This window comes from Pipistrellus kuhlii, unplaced genomic scaffold (genome assembly GCF_014108245.1).
Source record: "Pipistrellus kuhlii isolate mPipKuh1 unplaced genomic scaffold, mPipKuh1.p scaffold_m20_p_48, whole genome shotgun sequence".
Taxonomy (NCBI): Eukaryota; Metazoa; Chordata; class Mammalia; order Chiroptera; family Vespertilionidae; genus Pipistrellus; species Pipistrellus kuhlii.
In genome coordinates this window covers 152728-165190 of record NW_023425549.1, presented here as the reverse complement: position 1 = coordinate 165190, position 12463 = coordinate 152728, and the positions used below count along the sequence as shown (strand labels likewise).

General features: G+C 52.0%; 1 protein-coding gene across 7 annotated transcripts; it reads left to right on the top strand.

Moving 5' to 3' along the window:
• Positions 1-2783: 2783 nt before the first annotated feature.
• Positions 2784-12399, top strand: KAT8 (lysine acetyltransferase 8). 7 transcript variants are annotated; one of them, XM_036413030.2, is made up of 11 exons: positions 2784-3069; positions 4326-4400; positions 4475-4650; positions 8512-8565; positions 8646-8810; positions 9500-9589; positions 11070-11210; positions 11305-11398; positions 11502-11652; positions 11779-11978; positions 12144-12399. In XM_036413030.2, exons 1-11 carry the CDS (start codon positions 2859-2861, stop codon positions 12293-12295), a joined length of 1509 nt encoding a protein of 502 aa, XP_036268923.1. In that variant the 5' UTR covers positions 2784-2858; the 3' UTR covers positions 12296-12399. The 7 variants fall into 7 exon arrangements, 6 of the variants coding, with proteins under 6 accessions (XP_036268923.1, XP_045428490.1, XP_045428489.1 ...); XR_004983554.2 differs by having other exon boundaries at positions 2795-3069; positions 11775-11978; positions 12231-12399; XM_045572534.1 differs by having other exon boundaries at positions 2795-3069; positions 12231-12399.
• The last annotated feature ends 64 nt before the right edge of the window (positions 12400-12463 follow it).

Below are 12463 nucleotides of genomic sequence, written 5' to 3'. Positions count from 1 at the left end.
CCCTCTCGGGCCCCATGTGGGGAGGGCAGGTGAGCTCGTTTCTGACCCCATTCAGGTTCCCTGGGCCATTGTGTTCACCCTGAATTTGCCCCAAGTCTCTTGCACTTTGACTTGGTGGGGCTGGGGGTGCCTGGCAGTTTGTTCAAAGACCTTTCATTCGTTTCGTTTAACAAATGTTTCTGCTTCTCGGACAATATTGAAGGCCCAGGTTGGCCCAGCTTCAGGCTCCATTTCTGACTCCTGCCTTCCTGGCAGTCACAGGTTCTGGAGATGAAAGTCACCAGACTGGGCAACCTCCCGAGCCACCTGATTCCTGAGCCCAAGTAAGGTTAAAAATACTGCCCACCACCTGTGCCTGCTGCTGCAAGGAAAGGAACACACGGTTGTGCCCTGGCAGGCTCCAGAGGACCGTGGGGCCCTGGTGGGGAGACTGATAGGAAAGGGTCCCCTAGAGCAGGGGAGTCCCCCCTGCCCAGCTTGCCAGGGAAGGAGAAAGGCCTGGTGGGACTGCTGATGGGGGGGCACCGGAACCCAGTGACTTGCCAAGCTGGAAAGGCAGGTGGCAGCAGTCAGCTGCAGGACTTTGTACAGCAGTGGTGGGGAATGGCGGCACGGGCCATATAACGCCCACAAAATCATTTGGTCTGGCCTTGCCAAGGCATTAGGAGTGAGTTAATTAGATGTTTGAGCAAATATAGCAGGCTAATTTAAAAATATATATTTTTATTGATTTCAGAAAAGAGAGAGAGAAAGAAACAATGAGAGAATCATCAATTGGCTGCCTCTTGCAGGCCCCACACTGGCAATGAAGCCGGAACCTGGCATATGCCCTGACCGGAAGTCGAACTGTTACCTTCTGGTTCATAGGTGGACACTTAACCACTGAGCAACACTGGCCGGGTGCAGGCTAATTTTTAAGTTGATAATGTTGTATGGCCCGCAAAGGATGTTCTAAGTATCCAAATGGCCCTTGGCAGAAAAAAGGTTCCTCACCCTTGCTGTACAGCGAAGCAGGGGTTTTACCCTGGAGGCAGCAGGGGCCCATGGATGTGTATTAAGCTAGGAAAGCGTGTATCATATCAGGTTGGATTCCCTAGAAGCGTAACCTGAGGAGGTTTGTATCCAAGTGGTTTGTTGAGAAAACACTCCCGGAAGGGAGTCGGGGAAGCATGAAAGGGAAGAGCGGGAGGCCAGGAAAGGATGTGATCTCAGTAGAAGACCAGAGCTGTAAGTTCTGCCAGCGTTGGAGGCAAGAGAGCTAAGCTCCACAGACACTGTCGGGAGATACTTGAAATAGTTCTTAGTCAGAGGGAACCTCTGGTGCTGTATTTTGCACACACACAGAATGTAATTTGGCACACATAAGCAACGAAGAGACTCCAGGGGTCTGGGTGAAACTTCTGTTTAAGTTTTGGAGAAAAGTCAGATTTGCACATTAGAAGAACCAATGGTGGTTGGTGGATAGGAGGGAGAACAGTGAGGAGGCTGGTGGAGTGACCCTGATCAGGGATTTACAAAGTTTATGGTAATCCTAGAAGGAATAGCATCCCTAATTGAAGATGTCAGGGGAAGTCAAAAGTGAGGCACCAGAACACTGGGTAGATAGAATAACAAGATTGAAGATGAAGGAGAGGGTTGGAGAGTGGGAGAAGACATTACCATTTTAACTTTTTATTTCTTTTTTTTTTTAGTATATTTTGATTTTTTTACAGAGAGATAAAGAGAGGGATGGAGAGTCAGAAACATCAATGAGAGAATCATCTCTTAGCTGCCTCTTGCACACCACCTACTGGGGATGTGCCCACAACCAAGGTACATGCCCTTGACCGGAATCGAACCTGGGACCTTTCAGTCCGCAGGTCGATGCTCCATCCATTGAGCTAAACCGGTTTCGGCTGTTGTTGTTGTTGTTGTTTTTTTTTAATGCTTCCAGACACCTGGCATTCATTGCCCTCCCTCAAACTCCATTTCCCTAAGCCAAGTTACCAGCATTTACACTGCCAACTCCCACAAATACCTATTTCTTGATCTGTAGCCTGAGTCCCATTCTCTGGCCCCAAGGAGGTCACCGCTCTTAGAATTCATTCTAAGTCCAACAGCCAAATTATAAACTGGAGATTCAGAGAGTGGCCAAGAGGAATGTTTATTGAGCACCACTATATATATATATATATATATATATATATATAGAAGGTGAATACAGTTCTGTGGTTTGTACAGTTATATATAGTTTCAGCTGTTATCAACACTGAGAATGAACACTTTAAAACTTCCCCAGAGTAGGGTCTAAAACCGGGATTCCTCGGTCGCTAAGCCCAGCACCTCTCCATTATGACCACTACCTCTGACCAGTTCCTGTCCCGAGCACGTCTGCTTTGGGGGTCTGGCCCATTCTTTGGAAAGGCTAGATTAGAGGGGTTTACTGGCTGTCCTGGACCCTCTTCCAGCGCCCCCCCCCCCCTCCTTTATCCATCTTAACAAGTAGGCCGCTTCTTCCATCTTCAGAAAAGGGGTGACCGCTCTAGGCTGGCGGAAATGGCGGGGCAGGAGTGGGTGCCAAAGGCCTCCAGCCCTAACCGCGGGCCGCGGGTTAAGGAGCACAGGCGCCCTCAGAGCTGGCACGGCCTGGCTGCCTCCGGGCCGGGCCTTTAAAGCCCGAGCTGACCCCGCGCCGGGAGAGGCCTCAGCGCCGGGGCGCAGCCACCACCCCCCGAGAGGAGGAACCGCGGCTAAGCAGCAGCGGCCCGGCGCCCGGACGCGGCCCCGCGGCCAATGAGCTGCCGCCACGTCACAGGCTCCGCCCACCGCGCGCCGCCCGGAGCCCGGCGCGGGGCTCTTGCGTCATTTCCACCCCAGCGATGGCGGCCCCGGGGGCGGCTGCGGCGGTGGCGGCCGCGACTTCGGGGGTCGCGGGGGAGGGCGAGCCCGGGCCCGGGGAGAATGCGGCGGTTGAGGGGGCCGCCCCATCCCCGGGCCGCATCTCTCCGCCGACCCCGGCGCGCGGCGAGCCGGAAGTCACCGTGGAGATCGGAGAGACCTACCTGTGCCGGCGGCCGGACAGCACCTGGCGTGAGGGCGGAGTCCGGGCCGGGCGTGTTTGGGGCGGGTCGGGCCGGGGTGGTTCTCGGAAGGTCTGGGCGTGGTAGGGGCGGGGCGTGGGGGAAGAACGCGGAGTTTCGGGCAGTCGTACGAACCCACCAGTGAGGTCATCACCAAATTCTTGTGTATGGAGAGCTCCCATCCCACTTCCTTGCTAACTTTAGGTTTCATCCCTTTTCCTTAACCTTACCTCCTCATGGTCTCCTGTCTGCGACTTCCCCTTCCACCTGCCCCCTAGAGCCACCAGCGGAGAGGACCTCCCAGAACTAAAAAGACCTCCCCTACCTGGGCTCTCCCTCTCCCTTCCCTCCCTTCCCTTCATAATTCCGTTGAATGACATGCGTCTTTGTGTCCTCTGGTTTCTAGCCACTCCTAGCAAGGGTCATTGCCAGACCAATCCGCACTGTACCCTTTGAAGACCTTTTGCCTCCTGTTCCCTCTGCTTGGAATGCCCTTCCCTTTCTCCTTGCGCACCTACCCTGCTCCTACTCATCCTTTTAACACATATTTCCCTGTGATGCTATTCCTGGTTCCCTTCAGGCAAAGTGAGTCATTCCCTTCTGTGTGTTTCTGTCACGTTCTTACCTCAGCCACTGCGTATGTAACTTTGTTGTCATTTTCTGTGGGTATCCTCCCCATCAAAGTGGGAACTTCTGGAAGGCAGGACTGCTTGTGATTCATTGCCATGTCCTCAGTATCTAGCAACAACAAAGCATAGGCCAGACACGCAGTGGTTGCCTTCCTCATTTGCTGAATGGTCTGCTAGTTGTCAGTCACTGTACTAAAAGCTTGGTGAGCACTATTATCTCTGTTTTAAAGATTAAGAAACTGAGGCCCAGAAAGTCAAAATAACTTGTTCAGTTAAAATAGCAGAGAACTGGATAGGGAGCTGGAATTACATATAAGCCCAGTCTGTCTGACTCCAGAACCAGCCCTCATGACCTCTGAAGAACGACTGAATATAGTAAACCAAGCATTAAATTTGGAGTCAGGCTTAAGCTCAGTTAAGTATTGGCTCTTACCACTTTTCAAATCTGTGAGCCTGGGAAAGCCTCAGTTTTCTCAAATGCAAAATAATAACAGTCCTGACCTGGTGCACCTCACAGGCAGTGATTGAATTGAATGGCCGATGTGGACAGGTGAGGTTAGCTTCCATGTGAAAGCGGAAACAGCTCTCAGTGTCTGGGCTCTGCCTTCCTGATGACCCTAGCTTTTTTCCTTCCCAGATTCTGCTGAGGTGATCCAGTCTCGAGTCAATGACCAGGAGGGCCGAGAGGAATTCTATGTGCACTATGTGGGCTGTGAGTGACCTGGGTATCGGCGTGGGTGGGGGAGAGGGGTGGAAGGGCAGCACCCTCATGGCGCATCCTCACAGTTAACCGGCGACTAGACGAATGGGTAGACAAGAACCGGCTGGCACTGACCAAGACTGTGAAGGATGCTGTGCAGAAGAACTCGGAGAAGTACCTGAGCGAGCTGGCTGAGCAGCCTGAGCGCAAGATCACTCGCAACCAAAAGCGCAAGCATGATGAGATCAACCATGTGCAGAAGGTCCGGGCTCCCTCCCCCTCCCCGGGGCCCCAGAGGCTCTGCTGCCTCTGCCAACTCCTTTGGGTCCCAGTTCCAAAACCAAAACAGCTCCCGTTTCTTAGCTCCTACAGTGTGTCAGAGACTCACCTATCTCTCCTCATGTGCTCTTCCCAGATGAGAAAACAGGTTCAGAGAGGGCAAGGGTTTGGCTACAGTCTCGCAGCTAGCAAATGGCACAGCTGGGACGAATGAAGGCCTCCTGCACAGACAGTGTTTTTTATCTTCTTGTTCCACATTAGACAAACCGACTTGAAGTCCAAAGGGAAGAAAAAAGAATGAATGATATTGAGCATTTGCTACTGCCCAGAACCCTGCTGGGCCTGGTGCATGAAATTCGTGCACGGGTAGGGTTCCTAGGCCTGGCTGGTGATCAGGACTGATTGGAGCCTTCCTTCCCCAGCTGGCTGGGGCCTGCCTTTGCTCCACGCTGCCCCCTGGTCGTCAGCACACATCATAGTCAGCACACATCATAGCGAGTGATCAGTCTCCTGGAGGCGATACTTCGCATGTTCGCCTTTTATACATATGTACACACACACAGAATGGGGCAAAGGTATGTTTACAGTTGTTTATATGGAAAATAATACAATAATAAAAGAATAAACTCTTTCATAAACTTACCTCTGTAAACCTACTTTTGCCCCACCCTGTATATATTTTTTGTAAATGGGTAAATAGGCTCAGAGAGGTTATCTAACATACCTAAGGTCACACAGCTAGTAAAAGGGTGGGCTGGAATTAGAACAATAGTGACAGACATTTATTGGCTTGTGACCCAAAGTTTTAGGCTAAGTGTTTGAATATATGATCTCACTGAAGTTTCACAACCCTGTGAGGTAAACATTATTATCCCCATTTATATGGGAGCTACCTATAAGTTTAGGGACCCAGTTGGGAATTAGATTTGCCACTGTCCAACTTCTGAGCATAAATCCTTAACCATGACTTTGACACATCCTAGAAATAGGCCACTTGTTTCCAAAATCTGGGTTCTTTTCATCAAGCCAGCCTGCCCCTGGGAGGCTACTTTTCTCTGAGCCTCAGTTTCTTGATTTGTGAAGTGGGGAATGCAAGAGAACTGGACTTTCTGAGCTTTCTGGACACACAGACATTAGTTTTGATTTAATGTGATTTCTAAGTGTGCTTTGCAGCAATGTTTTTTATTTTTTTAAAATATATTTTTTATTGATTTTTTTACAGAGAGGAAAGGAGAGGGATAGAGGGTTAGAAACATCGATGAGAGGGAATCATCGATCAGCTGCCTCCTGCACACCTACTGGGGATGTGCCCACAACCCAAGTACATGCCCTTAATTGGAATTGAACCCAGGACCTTTCAGCCCGCAGGCTGACGCTCTATCCACTGAGCCAAACCGGTTTCAGCTGCAGCAATGTTTTGCTAACTGTGGAGCACAACTGTTAGTAGATTATCAAATCATTTTAGTGGGCTGTGACCATCACTTAAATTTTTTTAATGGAAAAAAGAAATAGGATAAGAGAGAAAATATCAGAGTGCATTGCACTTTATTAAAGGTAAGTATTATTTTGAGAAGTTTTTATTTCACATACAAATACATGTATGTGTATGTGTAAACATCAACTTATTTACGTGCTCCCTGCACTTCCTACTGTGATTTGTGATAAAAATTAAATAAAAACTGAAATGGTCTAAGGCAGCACTGTCCAATTGAACTTCCTGTGATAAATTGTATCTGTACTGTCCAATAGAGTAACCACATGGGGCTATTGGGAGCTTGAAATGTTTAGTGTACTAAGAATTGAACTTTATTTGATGAATTTCAATTGAAGTAGCCACATGTGGCTAGTGGATACGCTATTGGGCCGCACAGGTCTGAGTTTCTCGGTTCCTCAGCCAATTCCCCGGCCAGTTAAGTCTCTAAGATGCACCTCTACTCTGGCACTCTGCCAGGCAGATGACAAGTGGGCCGGGTGATAAAATCAAAGCCTGGATAATCATCGAGTTCACAGGCAGTAAGATTCTTCAGAACCTAGTTAATGTTTAATTCTAAATAAATCGCAGCATTTAAGAAAAGCAGTGTTTTTGTAGTTCTTTAATGATTTGCAGAAAAGGATTGTACTTTGAGAACTGGGAAGTACGTTTAAGGAGACATTTGAGGAAGAAAATGAGGAAATCTTTCTTCTCCCATCTTTGCAGGGATTAGACTCAAGAGTTGGACCAGGGGCCTGTGCCCAACTGTGCTGAGTACCTTTTCTGTGATGGGCAAGTGACCTCACCTCTCTGTGCCTCAGTTTCCTCTTTTGAGCAGAGCGGATAATGAGCAATCTTGTCTCAAGCCTATTGTGAGGACTAAATGAAATAATGCCTGTGGAGTGCTTGGTACTTGGAATAATGGCAGCTAGTTCATCCCCCAGGCCAGTGACCTCACCTTCCCTGCCTGTTTACTTCTCTGAAATAGAAGTGAGTGCTGTAGATAGGAGGCCATACAGCCCAGCTGCTTTGTGGAAGGGCTTTCCGAGTAAAACATTGGCTCCTTTTCTCCCTTCTCACCTGCAGGGCAAGGCTGCTGTCCACTCTGGTGTAGGTCATAGGCCTTCTTGGGTCCCCACTCCATTTTCAGGCTGTCCTTGGTTCCTCCTACAGAGTCTGGCCTAGGAACAGGATGTGCTGTGAGTGTAACGTGACTCTTAGTCCCGCTTTCTAAGAACTTGGAAAATAGGGGGAGCCAAGAGGGGCAGTTAGAGGTTATTGTAGATCCCTGTGTCCCTGGCTGAGAAAGGCAGGGTATATTCTGCATTGGGAGGATCCAGTCCGGCCTCCTGGAGGGGATGGGAAGGATGCTGGCCTTGAGGGACAGGAAAGAGCACAGTAAACACAACTACACGTGATAGCTCACGGAGTTCTGCCGTATCATGTGTCACCTGGCTCACCCTCTGCTGGGTTGAGTAAGCATTTTCTGGCAGCAATAGGATAAGGAAGGGCATTCGAGGTGGAAGGAACTTTATGTGCAAAGGCACAAAGGCTGGGAAAGGAAGGGTTGAGAGCAGTGGAGATTTGAAGAGGCTGAGGCTGGAGGTTGGGAATCTCAGGAGCCCTAGTCAATGTCCAGACCTGAGGTGGCCGTGGCTGTGTGGCATAGGACAGGAGAATACCAGAGGGACCAGTGCCAGGGGTTCCAAGGAGGTAGAGTTGGCAGGACTTGGCTGTTAATTGAATGCCAGGCTGAGATAGGCAGGATAGGCCCCTGATTGGTCTCAGACATGTGGACTGAGAGTGATGCTCCCAGTGAGATGGGAAATCCAGGAGGGGAACAGATTTACATGGAGGGAAGAATGAGTTCCTTCTGGACACTTGGAATCTGATACGCCTGAGGGAGGGACCTCTGAGCAGTCCCGCGGCAGGCAGCTCCTTTGGGGTTCAGCAAAGAGGTCCAGGCACACTGGGGAGTCAGCAACAGATCCTGCTGTGAGCAGGGAAGACAAGATCATTATTTCATCTCCCACCACTCTGGCTGATCTGGACTGATCCCGCTGCAAAGCTGAAGCTCTTACCAGCCCCAGGACTACCCAGGGTCCTGGTCCTAGCCCTGTTCACCTGGCCAAAGGTCTCAACTCAGGTGTCAGGGACGTCAGCGATATATGGGTGGGTGGGTGGGCAGATGGGAGAGGAGCGTGGACAAGCCAGCTTCAGAACCAGGTAGCACCTGTTGGCTGTTCATATGGTTATTGTCGGCCAGGATGTGAGGTCTGGAAGACAGGAGGGAAGCACTGGGTTCTGGGATGGGGAGGGACAGTCTGAGATTCCCTTCTATTCATCTCTGTCCACTGCTGTTTCCTTGCCCAGACCTATGCAGAGATGGACCCTACAACAGCGGCCTTGGAGAAAGAACACGAGGCGGTAAGCAGGGGCAGGGGTCCTGACTGGGCTCCCCCTCTCCCCTGCTCTCCTTGCTCTAAGCCATCCACTGCCCTCCACAGATCACCAAGGTGAAGTATGTGGACAAGATCCACATCGGGAACTACGAAATCGATGCCTGGTACTTCTCACCGTTCCCTGAGGACTATGGGAAGCAGCCCAAGCTCTGGCTCTGCGAGTACTGCCTCAAGTACATGAAGTACGAGAAGAGCTACCGCTTCCACCTGGTGAGGCGCTGACCATGGCCCTGGGAGAGCTGCACGTTCAGAGAGGAGGACGGGGAAAGCTGCCCGGGGTGGAGAGACCCGATTGCTGCCTGGCTGTGTTTTTGATGGAGCGACTTAGGCCAATTTGCCCCTCCCAGACCTCAGTTTCCTCTTCCGTAGAATGGGGACAGTAATCTCTGCCCTTGCACCTTCCTTGGATCCCTTGCCCTTCAGCACGTGTCTCAAAGCCACTCAGTGCCAGGTTCCTCAGTGCAAAAGCAGAAGCAGGCATAGCCCCCGAGCGGTGGGCCTGGAAGGAGTGACAGATGGGAGGCATTGGTACACGCGAGCTGCCAGGGTGTCACCTCATTATTCATGCAGCGCATGTTTCCCAAAGAGTGGAATCGGAGGCAAATGTATGCAGTTCAGGAAACACCACTGCCAGGGATCGGACCCTGCAGAGCCCTCTAGAGCCAGGCCGACCTGGGCCCAAGCCGTCCGACTGTGTGTTGCTCAAGCCGGTTCATAGCCCCTGTGTGCCGTGGGGTCCTCTGTAAGATGGGCGCCGTCTCAGGCGGGTGGGAGAATTGCTTGATGTGGGTCAAGTGTGGAGCCCAGAATCTACACGTAGGGAAGCCACATGGGGCAGAATGCAGGCACCTGGCAGGAAACCTCAGGTCTCAAGCCTCCCTCTCCCCTTCCAACCCCAGGGCCAGTGTCAGTGGCGACAGCCCCCAGGAAAGGAGATCTACCGCAAGAGCAACATCTCTGTGTACGAGGTGGATGGCAAAGACCACAAGGTGAGCTGGGGGTCACGGCCGTGGGTGTGGGGAGATGGGAGCGTTGGCACCTCTGGAATCTTCACTGTCGTCAGGACAGAGGTCTGTGGGCCTGCCGTGCCAGCCTTGGGGACTGGGGTTCATTCTCTCCCTACGGACTTTCCTGCTGATGGGATAGTTGAGGTTTGAAGTGAAGATTGTCATGCCCGAGGCTGTATCTAGAAGGCTTTCTCTTTCTGCCCGAAGAAAAGGTGTTTGGTGTGTGTCCCGTCGTCGTCGTCGTCGTCGTCCCCTGTCCCTCCCCCCCCCCCCGGAACTGCTTTGTGTAAGGTTTCCGGTCCAAGAGCTCTGGCTCTGCTGGCCCAGTTCCTTGTTCCTGGTGGACGGGCCTGAATGGGGCAGGTTCTGGCATTGGGATCTGCTTTCCTGTTGAGAGCCTGGCCTTTGCCTGTCAGTCTGGGAAGGTAGAACCAAATGTCCCCATTTCCCGTGGAAGGACAGTTAATGGAGACACGCTTCGAGTGGCTCCTGGCTTCCAGTGACCCCATCACTTCCTAGCTGACCTTAGACAAATTACTTAACATTGTTTGTTCCTGTTTCCTCATCTGTTCAGCAGGAGTCATGACCATATTTTCCTAATAGGGCTGTTGGAATAACTGAGATAGCAATGTCACATACTTAGCGCGGTACCTGGCAGCAAGTAGGTGCTTAGTAATGGGCCTTCTTATTACTGGTGACCTGTGGTGGCTCAGTCAGCCTGTGCTAATTGCTTGGGGAAGGAATATCCACTGAGCCATGTCTCCTGCTCTGCCTTCTTGAGCAGCAACAGGGCGAGTGGCAGAAATGGCTCTCCAGGAGACCTGGGTATTCCTGTTGGCTTACCCTCTGCCAGCTTTGAGGTCTCAGACAAGCCCTTCCCTCCCAGAGCCTCAGTTTTCTTTAAGTAAATGGGACTGGCCATGCTGAGCTGACACAGTTGTTGGGTCAAATGAGAGTGGATATAAAAGGCGGCATACACCAGAGGGACCCTTGATCTGTGCCAGGAAGCCTACCTGAAGGTCCCATTGTTCCTCTGACGTTGTCCCTGGCCGGGTGGGTGTCTGGGCCTGCAGCAGGTGAGGCTCAGCCTAGGGCATGGCCAAGCGGGCAGACTGCGGGCTTTGAAGTCAGGCTCGAGGTCCTCCACTCAGCAAATATTTAACAAGCACTCGGCTTCTTGCTTAGCCTTGTGCTCGGTGCTGGGGACATAGCCTTGAACAACACAGGCTTGAACTGCGTATGCCCACTCACCTGCGGAAATCCTGTGCTGTTCCTGTTCTGGTGAGGAGGCACGGTCTCCGCACGTGGGTGGAAGAATTACTTGCTGTGGGTGAAGTGTTACCGGACTGGCACTGGCTGTTCCGTGGAGCCTGGCATTTGCAGAGCAGGGTGGCAGCTCCTGTCCAGGCCTCAATGGGCTCATTGTACTTGCTTCCTGAGTCTCTGCCTCTCCACCCCTCAGATTTACTGTCAGAACCTGTGTCTTCTGGCCAAGCTTTTCCTGGACCACAAAACACTGTACTTCGACGTGGAGCCCTTTGTCTTTTATATCTTGACTGAGGTGGACAGGCAGGGGGCCCACATTGTCGGCTACTTCTCAAAGGTACTGGGTCGGGAAGCCGAGGTTGAGGGCGGGCAGTGAGTGTGAACTGGAGCAGGGGCCGAGCTCCCCCAGAGTCCTGACCTCGCCCCTGCAGGAGAAGGAGTCTCCAGACGGGAACAACGTGGCCTGCATCCTGACCCTGCCTCCCTACCAGCGCCGCGGCTACGGGAAGTTCCTCATTGCTTTTAGTGAGTGGCCCTGTTCTGTCCGTCCGAAAGGGCCCCTGTGGTGGAGATAAGTACCGGGGTGGGGTGGGGTGGGATTTTAGGACCTTCTGTCTCCCACTGCCAGGTTATGAGCTCTCCAAGCTAGAGAGCACAGTAGGCTCCCCTGAGAAGCCACTGTCTGACCTGGGCAAGCTCAGCTACCGCAGCTACTGGTCTTGGGTCCTCCTGGAGATTCTACGAGACTTCCGAGGCACACTGTCCATCAAGGACCTTAGGTGAGGGCCCTGGACCCCACCCCCGTCATCTCATGAGGGAGGCTTCCTGGAGTTCTCCAAGAGGGAAGGGTTCTCCTAAGATTGGCCATGATCTGTCTCCTTGTCCCTTTTTGCTGTCCCAGCCAGCCCCAAGGGCACTCTCCCAGCATCTACTCCAATCCCTCTCTACAGCCAGATGACCAGCATCACCCAGAATGACATCATCAGCACCTTGCAGTCCCTCAACATGGTCAAGTACTGGAAAGGCCAGCATGTCATCTGTGTCACACCCAAGCTAGTAGAGGAGCACCTCAAAAGTGCTCAGTATAAGAAACCACCTATAACAGGTAGGTGGGGGGCTCCTGGCGTGTGTGGTCGGGGGTAGGTGTAAGGACGACTAGGAGCCTTAGCCTCCTTTTGCTGTCACATGATCTTAAACCAGTCTGACCAGCTTCCAGGACCAAAGCCTGGGGCAGGCTACTCATGTCTGGGCTTCCCTGCCCCCTCCCCAGGATCAAGCCTGTCCTTGTTCTCACCTGGTGAAACCTGGCCTAGACCCAGAGGTCCAACCCTGCCTCTCATGTCTCTTCTCCCCACAGTGGACTCTGTTTGCCTCAAGTGGGCACCTCCCAAGCACAAGCAAGTCAAACTTTCCAAGAAGTGAGTGGCCTGTGCCCCTGTTGCTGGACCCGTGCCTCCTTGCCCTCTCGCCTGTAAATATGTACAGCCTGTTTCATCATTTTTTTAATAAACTAAGTTCTGCCGATGGCTCTGGACTTTGGAGGCGGGAGGAAGAAGCCAAGAGCTGATGTTATTCACGGCATGTCACACA

Excerpts from the sequence above, each read along its gene's own strand:
- KAT8 (XM_036413030.2), top strand. The coding sequence starts at position 2,859 with ATGGCGGCCCCGGGGGCGGCTGCGGCGGTGGCGGCCGCGACTTCGGGG. Across the intron at positions 8,566-8,645 it reads TGGAGAAAGAACACGAGGCG|ATCACCAAGGTGAAGTATGT; the intron begins GTAAGCAGGGGC and ends TGCCCTCCACAG. Across the intron at positions 11,211-11,304 it reads TTGTCGGCTACTTCTCAAAG|GAGAAGGAGTCTCCAGACGG; the intron begins GTACTGGGTCGG and ends TCGCCCCTGCAG.